Genomic DNA, 13,820 nt, shown 5'->3' on the forward strand with positions numbered 1-13,820 from the left:
TCAAATATACCCTGTTTTCATGTAAGGTCAAAAAGGAGGAAGGAAGTATAGGACTTCTCAGTCTTAAGATTGCTTTTCTGTTAACGAACCCTAAGAAAAATACCCCCAAAACAAAAAAACCCAATGTTGTTTAACGGAGACATCATATCATCAGAGGCAAAGGTAGGAAAATATTCAGACCTGTCAACTTCCTCTCTTTGGACTGCTGTTACTGTTGGGGCAGGGGGGTTTAGGCATTTCAAAAACTGTTTTTTACTGAACATTTTGCAATGCTTAGACCTCTCTTATTGTGACTGTTTTGGGGTTTTTTTAATTATTACTATTTTTGAGAGGGGAGACAGGGACTGGAGGGAAAGAGTGTGAATCCCATGGATTGTCAGGTATGTATATTTGCAGTTTGTGTGGGGACTGGTGGGAAGTTACTCAGCAAAAAGGATGTCCTTCCTCTGAAGGCTGGAAAGGAAAGCACAAGGTTCTTCTTGAGATGGAGTTGGAGAGGAGGAAACTTTTCTTGCCACTGTCTTTTGATTGCATATGTAGCCACACGTGCACATCTATGTAGATGCAGAAACACCAGTTGTAAAGACTTGGCTGGCTGAATATTCTCTTTTCCAGTGTCCAAGGATTATTGATTTAGAAATGAAGGATGTTGCTGCTTAAAATCTGCTAGATTCCCACAAAACTACCCCAAACCTGTTTCAGAAGCATTTGTTTTGAAACAAAGCAGGTATAGCTCTTCAGAGAAAGCACTGCTTTTGGCAGTAAATACTGAAATGATTGGAAATTGTGCCTAATAAAACCCACAAATAATAATAGCAATCACAACAACCCAGTAGAAATCGTCCTGTCAAAGAAAGAAAGAAAATAGCTCAACACAAAAGTTCCTGAAGCTGATCTTGCCCTCTTCCCCTTTCCTATATCCTGGCGTATGGTCCCATCTGCTTCACCTGAGCCTGTCCCTGCTCTCTATCACAGGTGGGTCAGCTTGGGCACCTCTTGGATTCTGCCCTGAGAAGAAGCGTGGTGTGTGGAAAGGTCTGTGTAGGTGGGGTGAGTCTCGCATGGTCCGTGGTGCTGGCTCGGAGGCATCTGTGGAGGCCCATTGTAGTCTATGTTGGCAGCCTGGTGATGTGGCAGATGATTGAGACCGTAAAGGGATGGACCAGAGGTGGGCATAGAATCCACATAGTTACCTCCAACATAGACGGGGCTGCCCTGCACACTGGCAGTCCCGTAGACCACCTCATTCCCTTGTAAGACGTGGAGGTCGTACTCGGGGGCTGTGTTGGCATATTTCTGTTGGGAGGGACAGCCTTTGATGGGGTTTTGGTAGTTAGTTGACATGACATAGGCATTTTGGTGGGGTTTATTGAAGGAAGGTGGCGAGGGGGCATCATAGTTGCTGCTCATGGTGTGCAAGGCGTTCATAAATCCAGCAGAAGATTGCATGGTCTGGAGCGGGCTGCCAGTGGGGGAAGGCCCTCCAGAAGAAGACCCCATGCCTTTTGACTTCTGATCTTTCTTATACTTCATCCTCCTGTTCTGGAACCAGATCTTGATCTGCCTCTCACTGAGGTTCAGCAGGTTGGCCATCTCCACACGACGGGGCCTGCACAGGTAGCGATTGAAGTGGAATTCCTTCTCCAGCTCCACCAGCTGAGCACTGGTGTAGGCTGTGCGGGCTCTCTTGGAGGCTGAGGAGCCTGGAGGGCTTTTATCACCACTGCAGGTTTCTGCTATCCACAAAATGAAATAAAAGATAATTACTTACATGCAGAAATTGAATGCATCATTTCTTAATAAATCCTGGAACAGGTACAAGAGTTTGACTCCTCCTTTCCCTCACCCCTTTGCATTAGTCTGTACTCCATAATCATGTCATTTATTAAGAGTTCTGTTCTCCAAAGCTGCCCCTGGTTTATGAAAATTTGATCATGTCATGTACAAAAGGATTCCAGGGCCATTTATTTAGGAGTTGATTATTTCCAACAGATAATTTTGAGGAAATACTATTTAGCAGGGGAGCAGTCACCACAAAGCCAATTAATACTAACACGGGTCAGTGTTGGGAGGCATTTTGTTTGCCAAGGTATGAATGCACACATACACACACATATCTTGTGCATGTCTTGCGTTTGTGTAACACAAACACTTTCATGTATGTTGTTAAACACCAAATCACATTGGTACCTACCTTTTCATGAGATAAACATGTTTATAGCAGGTAAATTATATTGAGATGCTGTGATGTGTATGCCACAAAGTTTATATGAGTATATTTGTCAGTATTTCCATACTAATTTGGTTTTGTGGATTGTGTTAGCGACGTGAGTGTATGCATGAAAAAATATGCACGTGTTTATGCATATGGTCTGTACATGAACACAGAGCACCATGTTCACTGCTGTGCCTGGAAGCAGGGAGGTGGGAAGAGAAGCACTATGCTTTAGCATCGCTAGGTAGAGCAATGGGAGTACACTTTTGTGTATCTACACAGTCAGACACAACCACCTGGTTGTATTTCCCTGTGATGCTCTGGATGTGTGTAAAAGAAACCAAGTGTGCACAATCAGTGCTGCAGGATGGGCCAAGGTTTGCTCAGTCTGGCCAGGACATGTGTCTGAGTCTCAGGATCATGTCCAACACCAGGATCCTTGCTGGACCCTCGCTACACCCCTCCCTCCAAACAATACTACTCCAGTTGGTGGTTTCATTAACTCACTGTTTAGTAAAGTGGAGGGTTACAAAAGCAGAACAGTGTACCTGTGCTAGGGGAGCTGTTTTTCTGTTTGGAGTTTTGCCTTGATTCTTTCATCCAGGGGAAAATCTGCTTGGTGAGACTGGCATTTGCACTGAGGTTGGTGTTGCTGGGGGCAGTTTTATTGCTCCCTGATTGGTTATTGCTGTTGCTATTGGTGCTGTTGGTCGCAGGATTTGGGAGTGGTGAGACGGGGGGAGGTGGATGGTGCTCCTGGGGCAAACTTGGATGCATGCAGCTCCTGTTTAGGTCTTTACTTTTTGTGTGTGACGTTGTGTTGCCAAGAGACTGGAGGGAACAGGCAGACCTCTGGTAGTTGTTCTCCATGTGAGAAGCTGCCTGGAAGGACTGCTGGGGACCCTCGTAGCTGAAGCCATTGGCACTCCTGTAGGAGTAACCCCCAAAGAGCGTGGAGCTGTCGTAGTATGTCTTCTGCATCTCTGGGACTCCTCAAAAGGATTTTTCCAGCTACCAGGGTTTTGACACCCCTATGGCAGAACATTGGCACCCAAAGGCCACGTGACAGGCCATTTACAGCTGTCTATTGGAAGCTGACCTGAAAGGTTAGGAGAAAACACATAGTAATAGAATCCGGCCTATGAATCCATCTTGGGGCCTGAAAGGCCCATGACATGAATAGGGTTCCACAGAACAGGGCAAACAGATGCTTTGAGCAGGTTTTCTCCTGTGTGCAGCCTAAGGAGGCTCAACAAATGTTACGGTGCAAAAGTGTTGAGATGATTTTGGGGGGCAGTTTTCCTGGTTGGTTGCACCTTTTTTCCCCTTAGAGGACAGCACCCAGGATGTATAACCACACACACACTCTCTATAAGTACAAGTGGTTTAATCTGTATATATCTATTTACTTCTATATTTACCTATAGACCCATATACACACACCCATGTGTACACATATACTCCCATATACATGTGCACACGTGTGTTGTGTGCACGTGTACATATCCATGTCCAGATAACACACATGTTAACGTAAATATATGAATCCAGAACAAATAGTTGCTAGCTACAAGCATGAAAGGAATGAAAGTCTTGCTTTCTTACCCCTGACTTATTCAAATCAACCCTTCACACACATAAAAACCAGCAAGATGTTATACCATCTGAAATTAAAAGTCCGATAAGTTTGTTGTAAGGCCTCTGTCCAGTATATTTGTTTTAAACTGAAAACAGCAAACAGTCAACATATTTTATCCAGGTAATGGTGTCCTGACACAGTTGGCTTTGTTTGTTGTTTACACAGGGACTCACAGTTTCTATGGAATTCAGTGCAAATATTTTAAGTAGATTTGAGCAGGGACATGAATTCAAGGTTGTGATTCCTTTGGCCTGTTTGTTAGCCTCTGCCTCCCTGGTAGCATAGGTTATATTTTGAAAACATGCACTTCCATTGCCTATGCTGCATTATACTTATCAGTTCTGAATCAAGAACTGCCACTGGCGAGATGTGATTCCAAAATCAGCTTCATTGCTGTGTTGTTTTTTGTTTTGGTTTGGGTTTTACCTTGGAAAACAAACACGGCACCAGGCCATTTGCTCTTAACTTTCTGCCCCTTTGATTTTCCATCGTTCCTCCCTCCCTTAATCCAAGCTGAAAAAGTCTAAAAACCCAGTCCAAAGCCTCAAATTACAAAATAAAACTTTCCTCTTTCCTTTCTCTCCTTGGCTTTTTTATTTTTCTGTCTCTCTTTTCTCAAAGCATAAACTTTGTCTACCATAAAGAAAGAGCAGAAATACCCTTAGAAATATAAAAGCTATCTTGACCTGAAAATAATCTGATGTCTGAGGATCAATCATATATTTTAAAAAGTCAGAGACTTCTCTCTACAGCTCAGAGCTTGCAAGAAGCCTCTGTGCATTTCGTTTTGAAATTGATACCCATTGTATATTTAATTGTATCTCTTGTATATTTAATTTTATCTAGGCTCTTTCATCCTCTAAAATAAAATAAAATAAACTCTATGGAGATAAAGTCTAATGCGATATATCTAAGTACCGGGATTTAACAGAAGCCACAGTTCAATGATAAATAACATCTTTCTTTTCCCTTCCCTAACTGCTATGTTCTCATGGCACATCATATGAAACCTCCGTGCACTTCTAACACAACCTCAGACAACACATCCACAAGGGACTGCTTTGCTTTTTTACACGAATTAAATCCTGTATGCATTCCCAAATCCTTATTGTATCTTCCAAGGAGATGTATTATTGTCTACCAAGAGGATGATATCCTTGCTGGGAGTTATTCTCATTCGCTTTCCTCACCATAATAAATATGTCTTATTAAAAAGTAGTCTTCATTGCCTAAGCGGAGAAGCTGTGAATTAATTAACAAACAGCAGTGCCTTTATTATGAATAGGTTTTACTGAAAATCTCTACGAGGGCAGAGGTGGGAATTTCTCCAAGGCCTTGCTGTCTGGCATGAGGTTCTTTAAAAAAACCCAAACACCACCAAAACAAACCCAAAACAGAACTGACCACAGAGGTTCAGCTAAAGCAGCGAAAAATAACAGCAATGGTTTTGGTTTGGGGCTTTTTTTAATGTCCATAAAATGAATTTACAATTCCCTTCACCCAAAAGCTCAATCGCTTGTGGCTTCCACAGAAGATTTGCTTTGTACCTCATCTCTTAGCACCTCACAAATGCCGCTCATTTGTCTTCTCCGCAGATGGCTGCAACCCTAATTATTTACTCCAAGGAATTGCTTAAAAAACCAAAACGAAAATTCTCAGGCAGAATAATAAATATTCGATTATCTCCTGTTCCAATTAAACCACAGCAGGAGCAGTGCTGGGTGTTTCATCATGCTCCAAGTTTCACTTTGCGAGGCATTAACATTTAAGCACCAACTCTTTGCAACTTTTGAGTTGAGACCTGTTAAAAAATAGTGATATCTAAAAAAAAAAAAAATCAGTAGGAAGGTTTGAGAGGCAAACGGTTGCAGGGAGGAGGGTGACTGGGAAAAAAAATCCGGCGGCCGGGGAAAGAAATATAAGAACATTGTAAGGCAGAGGTATCCTCCCGTAAAGCCCTCCCCTCCATGTTGAAACTCTAAATTCAAACCTGTCCGTATTTATGAAGAAGAGCAGTGCCTTTCCCCTCCCCCCGTCCCCTCCTAAGGTACATTTCCCACAGTCGGCGACACCAGGCATAGCCCTGCTTTTAATTTAAATTATTATTAAAAATAAATATTCCAAACATGCACTTAACATGGCTTCTCAGAAAGAGGTCGAATCCCAGCGCCTGTCTTGCGGTGGGTATGCCTGGAAAATAAAGACACATTCCTAAAATTTCCCTCTTCCCTTCCCCCCACAGTCGAACCCCAATCACAGTTGTAAAGCGGGGCGGGGGGGGGGTGGGGGGGTGGAAAAGAGCCTCTGCGTGGAAGGAAGCTTAAAGCTCGTGAACTCTTCTTGAACCGAGATTGGAGTCATATGGTCATAAATCATTGGGACATATACTCCGCCATTCACAAAGTGATAGCCTATTTGAGTCCGGCTTACCTTAGTCTCTGACGAGCAAAGCACGGGCAGACATAATATATTTTCACATCCAGCATCCACGCAATCAATAAGCAAGGAATGACCCCCTTCCTTTCAAAACGATAAAGGAATATACAAGGGAGGGGAGGGGGGAATCCAGCATATGCACATATATATGTATAAAAAAAAGCCAAAACAGAGGGGGAGGGGACTCAGCCAGTGGAGCTTTCGGTTACGGCAGCTCAAATTCTCTCTGTCTCCGTTGGGGGGGAAAAAAAAAAAAAATCAAGATGCTTTTCAGCTTCCAAGATGGGGAGAAAAGCTGAGGGCTTTGAATGGACAAACCCTGAGGTTGTGATTGCCCTATAGACTGGTACGCGCTGCTCTCTGATAACAATGGCCTCTGCTTTACCACGGCAAGGGGGAAGAAGGGAAAGGAGAAGGGAAAAAAAAAAAAAGAAAGAAAAGCTGATCACAACACCCCCCCTCAATCCGTTTTAACTATGCAATGCTTGGCTGGTATTAAAATAATAGGCTACAGGGGGAAGTGGGAAGTGGGGGGAATAAAGCGGAGGAAATATTTAAAAATAAAGATTTGGTTTGGATTGCCAGGCAAAGACAGCAAGCTTCCCAAACAGTCACTAGTGAAAAATTATGCTAATTGCAGACGTGGTGGACAGAGGTCTAGGCAGAAAGATAGCAAAGCTTGCCTTTAATTCACGTGTTTAACAATTAGATGTCAATTTATGCTAATAAACCGTTTCAACATAGTCATAGTCTCCCCTCTCTCCTCCGCGGCGGCGAGTGCAGCTCTTTGAATCTCTGGTGCTTCTCCTCCCCCGGCCCTTCGCTGCGTTTGGCTCCTCGCAGACACTCCCCCCTCCATGAAATCCCCTTTTCTGGAGCCCGACGGGGAGAAAAGGAGCCACTGGCCCCGGCGTTTGCAAGGATGGAGGGGGGGGAGAGAGAAATCTCTTGTGTTGCTGCAACTCTGCAGCACCGCGTAACTTCGGCGTTAAGTTTGTGCGTCCCAAAGTCTGGGGGCTCCATTCGCCCCTCGGCCTCCGCCGGGGAGGAGGTGCGTGGTTTAGTGGAGTGTTCAAGGCGCAAATCACCCCCGGAGGAGGCCAAAGCAGTGAGGTGTTGAACAATATTGCTATTATTAATAAGGTCGTTATTGCTATGCAAGACGTCTGTCGTCACGAAAGATTTATGCCTTTCTCCTCTCCCACGCGGTTGCCGAAAGCAGAAACTCGCCAAGATGGGGACGTTTTAGGGGACGTCGGTGACGAGGATGGGCTGGAGAGTGGGAGGAAGGCAGGATGAGGAATTTAGGTGTCTGCACTTTTTTCTTTCTTTCTTTTCTTTTTCTTTTTTTTTAAAGTACTACTTTTGTTTCCCATCGCAATTATCTCCCCCCCTCCTTGAATTCTGGCGCTAGCTGCTGGGGATGATTCCCGCTCAGCAAAGCCAGAGAAAGAGGGACCCAAAGGCACTTTGGACTTCGCCGGGAAGGTATGGCCAGTCGGGGGAGGAGGGGGTGTGCATAACTTTTTTTTTTTTTTTTTTTCTGGATGTATGTGAGCACCTTTAGGTTGAAAAAAGAAAAGAAACAGAAAGGTGTCCAATAAAGCGTTTGACTCCCGAGAGGACTTGCCCTCGGCCGGACAGCCCAGGTTTTCTGGGTGGTGGATGAAGTCCTGCTCCAAGGATCACGGTCTTCCCAGCTATTGTCCTGGCCGCAGCCCTCAGACTCAAGGCGGGAGAGTCTTGACCAGGAGACACCACTAATATGACGGAAAAAAAAAAAAAAATCTCCCATCTGACTTTTTATGAACTGCTCCAACATAAATCTTCTGGTACAAGACAGCTCCCATTTTCAAGCCCCGGCGATGAAATTCCAGGGAAGGAAAACAGGAGTGGACTATTCTTCTAAAGACTTCTTTGTAGGGGAAGTACTGTACAGGTTTCTGAATATGGATCTCCACTGAGTCATTCGGAGTACCTAAGCAATCAGAAGTACCTCGAATTCTGCAAGTAACTCTTCTGAAGTGCAAAATTTTGGTTTAACCTTAACTGGCGGTCAAGAAACCCACCCTAATCCTCTTAAGAAGGTCGTTGCACGTTTTTACGTTGAGCTCCTGTACGTAGGGATGTTTTAGGCTCAAAAAACATCTTTGCTTTAGTTGTAGCTTATTTTTCTTTAAAATGCAATTCCCTCTCACTCGTCACGAAATCAGCAGCAAATGTGGTGATCTGACTTCAAAGGGAGTACAGGAAATATCTTCCATTTCAAACACTCCCTCGAAGTTACGGCCATAAATCACAAAGTTTAAAGACAAGCCAGTAGCAAAATGAAAATACTCAGATGAAATCCAGGGCACCCATATTTACTCTGGGGTTGGAGGAGAGGAAAGCAAAGAGCAAAAAAAGCCACGTTGGGTGACATTAGGAAAGGAATGGCTCCGAGCCTGATGCAGAGAGAGATACGGAGACACACACGGACAGGGACCAGGTAGGATAGTCAGCAAAACTCACCAGTTCTCGGATGTCTGGCCCAGCAAATACGAGGCAGAAGTGGACTTTGAGAAAGGAGAACTGGGGGGGGGAAGTATGAAACTTCGGTCAGAAAAGTGTGAACAAGGGGATTCATCATAGGAGGAAGCTTTGGGTGGGAATGGGGAGAACAGCCTCTGATGAACAAAAGCCCCAGCATTTCCTCGGAGATATTCCCCATCCAAGCACCACAGCACTTCCCAGGGCTGCCCGATCTCCGTCCATCGAGAGCCCAATATTCTCAGAAGAGGCAGATGGCACCTATTTTATTTCTGTAAATCTGATGCAATCCCCCGTCTCCCCGGCGTTTCTTTCCACCTTCTCTCGTGGAAATCCCTCGACGAGGGAAACGCTTCGCTCCCTCTGGGTTTTGTGTTAGTGATGTGAACGGTTTGGAGTGAAGTCTGGGCCGTTTGTCCATGACTGGTGGGGAACTCTGAATGTCATACTATATATATATATATATATATAGAGAGAGAGAGAAGGGTCTTGGTTAAATTCTGGTGGTAATTTCAGAGTTCGATGCGTTTATGATAGTAAATACATGCAGTTAGTTAGCTCTGGGATCAACAACAGGATAACAGTTGGGGAAATAGGATACCGTTTTTCTGAAGGGCAGGAAAGCCTTAAGGACTCGATTCTGGGATTTTTCTTCGTATTTCTCCAATGTGGTCGGAAGATTGCCACGAAGAGAGGCAGAATGGAGATGCTTTGTAGCGTACGAGGACACCATTCACATAGCAGTGATGTGGTACCAGAATTAACGGTATCAAGTCGCAAACATTTTTAAAGCCATGCCGAGATTTATCACCGCAGCTTTGGCACGAAGGCCTCGGAAAGGGAGAAAGAAGGGGAGAAAGAAAAAGCAATCTCATTTAAAAATATTTTCGTTTTGGGAAACATTCAATCGCTTTATAAATCCTGTTTCCGTTCTCTATGTTGATGTTATTAATCTCAAATAAAAATGTTCCACTCACACCCCTGCTCTGCTTGTGACAACATCCCTGAGTCCATAAATCACCCGCGGACGCTTCATGACCTTCTCCAGTCGGCGGTCTATAGCTGTAATTTTTATTAGTATTATTATTACATGCGCACACGCTTTAATACACAGCTTTGGCAATATTCCACTGACATCACAGTCTTCCTCAGTTCCCTCTGTAGAGTACACACAGTGATTTGTAAAGAGGAAAAGGATTAAGAAAAGAAAAGAAAAGAAAAGAAAAGAAAAGAAAAGAGAAGGAAAGAAATCAGCCTTTCTGCGCCGTGAGCTCAGCAAAAGCAGGCTAGGTCTCGGCGAGATCCTTCCACGGCGGGCCCGGGGAGACGTGGGCAGCCTGAGAGGAGGTGGAGAAAAGAGGGGAAATCGCATTTATTTTGAGTGGATGCGCCAGGGAGGAGGGAAAAGGGGAAACAATTAAACAATCAAAAATAAGCTGGCATAAATAACGGCTCCAGCAAGGAGGGAGAGGCGGGGTTTGGGGGGTGTTTTTCTTTGTTTTTCGTTTATTCCCTCGCAGTATAGTTAGAAAACGGAAAGAGTGAGATTCCCTCCCCACTCCTCCAGTGATCTTTGTTTTTATTGGGGGGGGGGGGGGGGTAGGTGTCTCTGCTTTGCATTATTTTTCCTCGCAGAGACGGTGCAGGTCAGTCCGGTCCCTGCTCGCCCCACACCCGCCGATGGGCTCCTGCCCCCGAGCAGGGTAGGGGGAGCAGCACAGCGCCCACCGCCTTCTCTGGCCTGGCTGCTCACCCTCACTTGGCCCCCTTTTTTGGTCTAAAGTTTGGGTTTTCCCACTCAACAAGCAGAGAACTCGAGGAAGGGAAGAGCTTCGAGGAGAAAGAGACAATTATGGAGGGTCTCGGACCTCCTGAAACCCTGAACAGAAGCCAGTTGGGATAAGAAATCAAAATGAAACAGAGCGAGCGGTGGGTTTGCCTTGATAGATTAGATCTTTTTCTCTCTCTGACCTTTGCTTAGAAGAGCAATAACTCACCTGGTTAATCATGGAAGGGCTTTGAAATTGTCCCCCAAAAACCTAAACAAAACCAACACCCGGCTGGACACAGCTCCCAGCCTGCTGCCGGGCTGGGCCTCCTCAGCTCCCCAGAGCTCGTCTCCCGTGGGTTCACCCACCGCCAAAACCCTCTCCACACGCCAGGGAGGGGGAAGGGGTGAGATGCGGATGGGGAGGGAATGGAGGGGGGGGGGGGGGGTGAGAGGAGGAGGCAGTTTGCGATATCAGCCTGTTACAAATCGCCATTTTGGGAGCAGTCCACCAGAAAGAGTCTGGGAATCACCATCCCTCCCACAACCAAATGCCAAAATAATAGCTTGAATTATGCACTCACGTGACTGAGACACGTCAACCTTTTGCCCGTTTTATACAGAATTGGTCAATGACTGGCTGCCCACTCCAGTCCCACTAATTCCCACATCAGCAAATTCCCCAAACTTCCCGGGCAGGCGGGCGAGCGATGCCCCTGGCTCCTTCCTGCCTTCAGTTACCTTTGGGGCTCTCTGGGCTGATTTTTTTTTTCCCTTCAGTTTTCCTTTTACTTTCTCTCTTTTAACCTGAAGGCGAAAGAAACAAACACTAATGAGGAAAGCGCCCGCAAGCAGCCACCGCTCCCGAAGCCTCAGTATCCAGACAAACGGCAAAGACGACAGAAACGGAGGGGGAAAAAGTAATGGGTTTGGAGAAAAGAAAAAACGGAGAGGGGCTTCTCTGCCTCTCCGGCAGCGGAACAGTGCCCAGAGGACTAGGTTCCTCGCCCCTCGGGGCCACTCCCGGACTGCCGCCGCTAGCACTGCCACGAAGGACTCCTATGCTCACGTTCAGGTTCCCCGTTTCTTCCCATTTTAACCCTCTTCCTCCTAAAAAAAAAAAAAAAAAAAAAAAAAAAAAAAAAAAAAAAAGGAGGAAAGAAAAAGGCAGGGCGGGGAGAAGAAAAAGAGGATTCAAAGTTTTTCTCCCACTGCCCTTCCCTGGCCTCCCGGGAGGACCAGGCACCCACACTACCGCTGTGGTCGTTTCTGTGAAAAAAAGGAAGGAATGCAGTTATTTTTTTTGCAGTGATACTCGTCTGAATCCTGGCGCTGGAGAAGGAACTGGGCATGGGAGAAAAGGGACCTGAGAGAAGAAATGAGTTCCATTTTACCTGTTTTCTCCTGATAATTCATAAAGACTATAAATTTCTGATGAAGGAATCTCAGGACAAGGAGAAAGAAGGAATTAGATTTCTCTACTTGATGACGTTTCCACAAGATATTTCTCTCCTGTAGGGAACCGTGTCGATACCACCACGTCCCACATCCTCCCTGCACTGTGCATCCCTGCAAAAACCCATGAACATTGGCACACACCCAACCTCTGCTAAAATCCTCTGTTACTGTAAGGGTATTCGCTCGGTCATCCTCATCACCATATTAAAGGACTCCCATCCATCCCGGGCTCTTAGTTATTTTTTAATTAGACTGGAAAGCTTTGAGAACAGCAATGTTCAATGCTGCAGACGTGAAGGAAACGGGGGGATTAAGTGGGATGAAGTTGAAACACAAATGTTCCGTTTAGACATAAGAAAAAACGATTTCACTGTTAGGATGACGGAGCAGTGGAACAGGCTGCCCAGGGAGGGTGTGGAGTCTCACTTCTTGGAGGTCTTCAAGACCCGCCTGGACATGTTCTTATGCGACCTGATCTAGGTGGATCTGCTTCTGCATGGGGGTTGGACTAGATGATCTCTAAAGGTCCCTTCCAACCCCTACCATTCTATGATTCTCATTTTTCACGCGGATAAGAGCAGGGCGGCCCTGACTCTGGCCAGGACGCACCTTGCTGCAACACGCGTGTTTCTGACAGAAATATCTCATCCCTGTGCCCACCAAACTCTGGCCAGAAGGGATAATCTGCCTAGGAGAATAACGCGAAGAAAACAAACTGTTTAGTGCTCAACATCCCCAAAAGCCTCATCCTCGTGCTCCTGGATTTACTCACCACTACCGTGCCACAAAGAGAGCTGAGCTCTCAGATCCCCCTCCATACCCGGGTTCAGACTCCCCACGATGAAAAAGTTGTTTTTTTAGGGAGAATAGAAGAAAGGAAAGCTAGAAAATTAAAAAAATATTTCTCCCCCTAAAACCTCCTGGCCCAAAACAGCAGTAGCAGGAGCATCAGCACGATATAGATCTATACAGTTACATTTCAGAAAATGTCCATTAATATCAATTTACTTCAATGAAAACTTTGGTTCTTCATGAAGTTGATGATTTATGATAAAATCAATTAAATTACAGCCACTAAGGGCCTGCGGTTTCTTCTCAGATTTCACTCGCCAACAGACCAAGCACTTGGTAAAAAAAAAATCAACTTTAGCTAGAGGCGAGTAAAGAAAATTCTGTAACTGAGGAAATTTTATGCAACGCAATTAAAAAAAAAAAAAACAAAAAAACCAAAACCAAAACAACCCAACCAATAACTCAGACGCTTGAGTATCTGAATTCTTGCTCTCTGTCAATATACTACCTCACCTCGGGAAATATTAGACACCGAGTCAAAACTTTTCCAGTTTCACGAAAGGGAAGTGGGCTAAAGACGATCAGAGAGCACAACTATATTTATTTTTAGAATAATTTTCCAGATTTAATTCGATTTCTCGAAGGTTTTTTCTTGTTTATTTTGTTTGTTTCTTTGTTTGTTTGTTTTTTTATTCCTCCATACAATCGATTTTCCTGTCTCGCTCTTAAAACATACATAGGGCGTTCACGGAGGAGAAGGATGGGGAGAGGAATTTTTTTCTTGAGCCAGAATTGAATTGCATAAATCCATAGAAAATAACGCACCCTATATTCCCACACGAAATCTCGCCGTCCTAGCAATTTCCCTTTCAACCCCAGAAACTGACTCTGAGCGAAATGACCCATTTTCGAGGACATCCCCCCTCCATAACCCAAACAAATCTTGAGCCTTCAAAAAAACCTGATATTTTCAGCTCGGACTT

The 13,820-nt window shown here is 45.0% G+C and overlaps 1 protein-coding gene across 2 annotated transcripts; it reads right to left on the reverse strand.

Annotated features, from left to right (window-relative positions):
• Positions 1-969: 969 nt before the first annotated feature.
• LOC104561629 (homeobox protein Hox-B3) lies at positions 970-3,196 on the reverse strand. Of its 2 annotated transcripts, none has more exons than XM_062016710.1 (2): positions 2,764-3,196; positions 970-1,733 (listed from the first exon to the last, which is right to left on the reverse strand). In XM_062016710.1, the coding sequence occupies exons 1-2, from the start codon at positions 3,194-3,196 to the stop codon at positions 970-972; spliced, it is 1,197 nt and encodes a 398-aa protein (XP_061872694.1). The 2 variants fall into 2 exon arrangements, with proteins under 2 accessions (XP_061872694.1, XP_010205666.2); XM_010207364.2 differs by having other exon boundaries at positions 970-1,736.
• Between the last annotated feature and the right edge of the window lie 10,624 nt (positions 3,197-13,820).

The sequence above is a fragment of the Colius striatus genome, chromosome W (genome assembly GCF_028858725.1).
Source record: "Colius striatus isolate bColStr4 chromosome W, bColStr4.1.hap1, whole genome shotgun sequence".
NCBI lineage: Eukaryota > Metazoa > Chordata > Aves > Coliiformes > Coliidae > Colius > Colius striatus.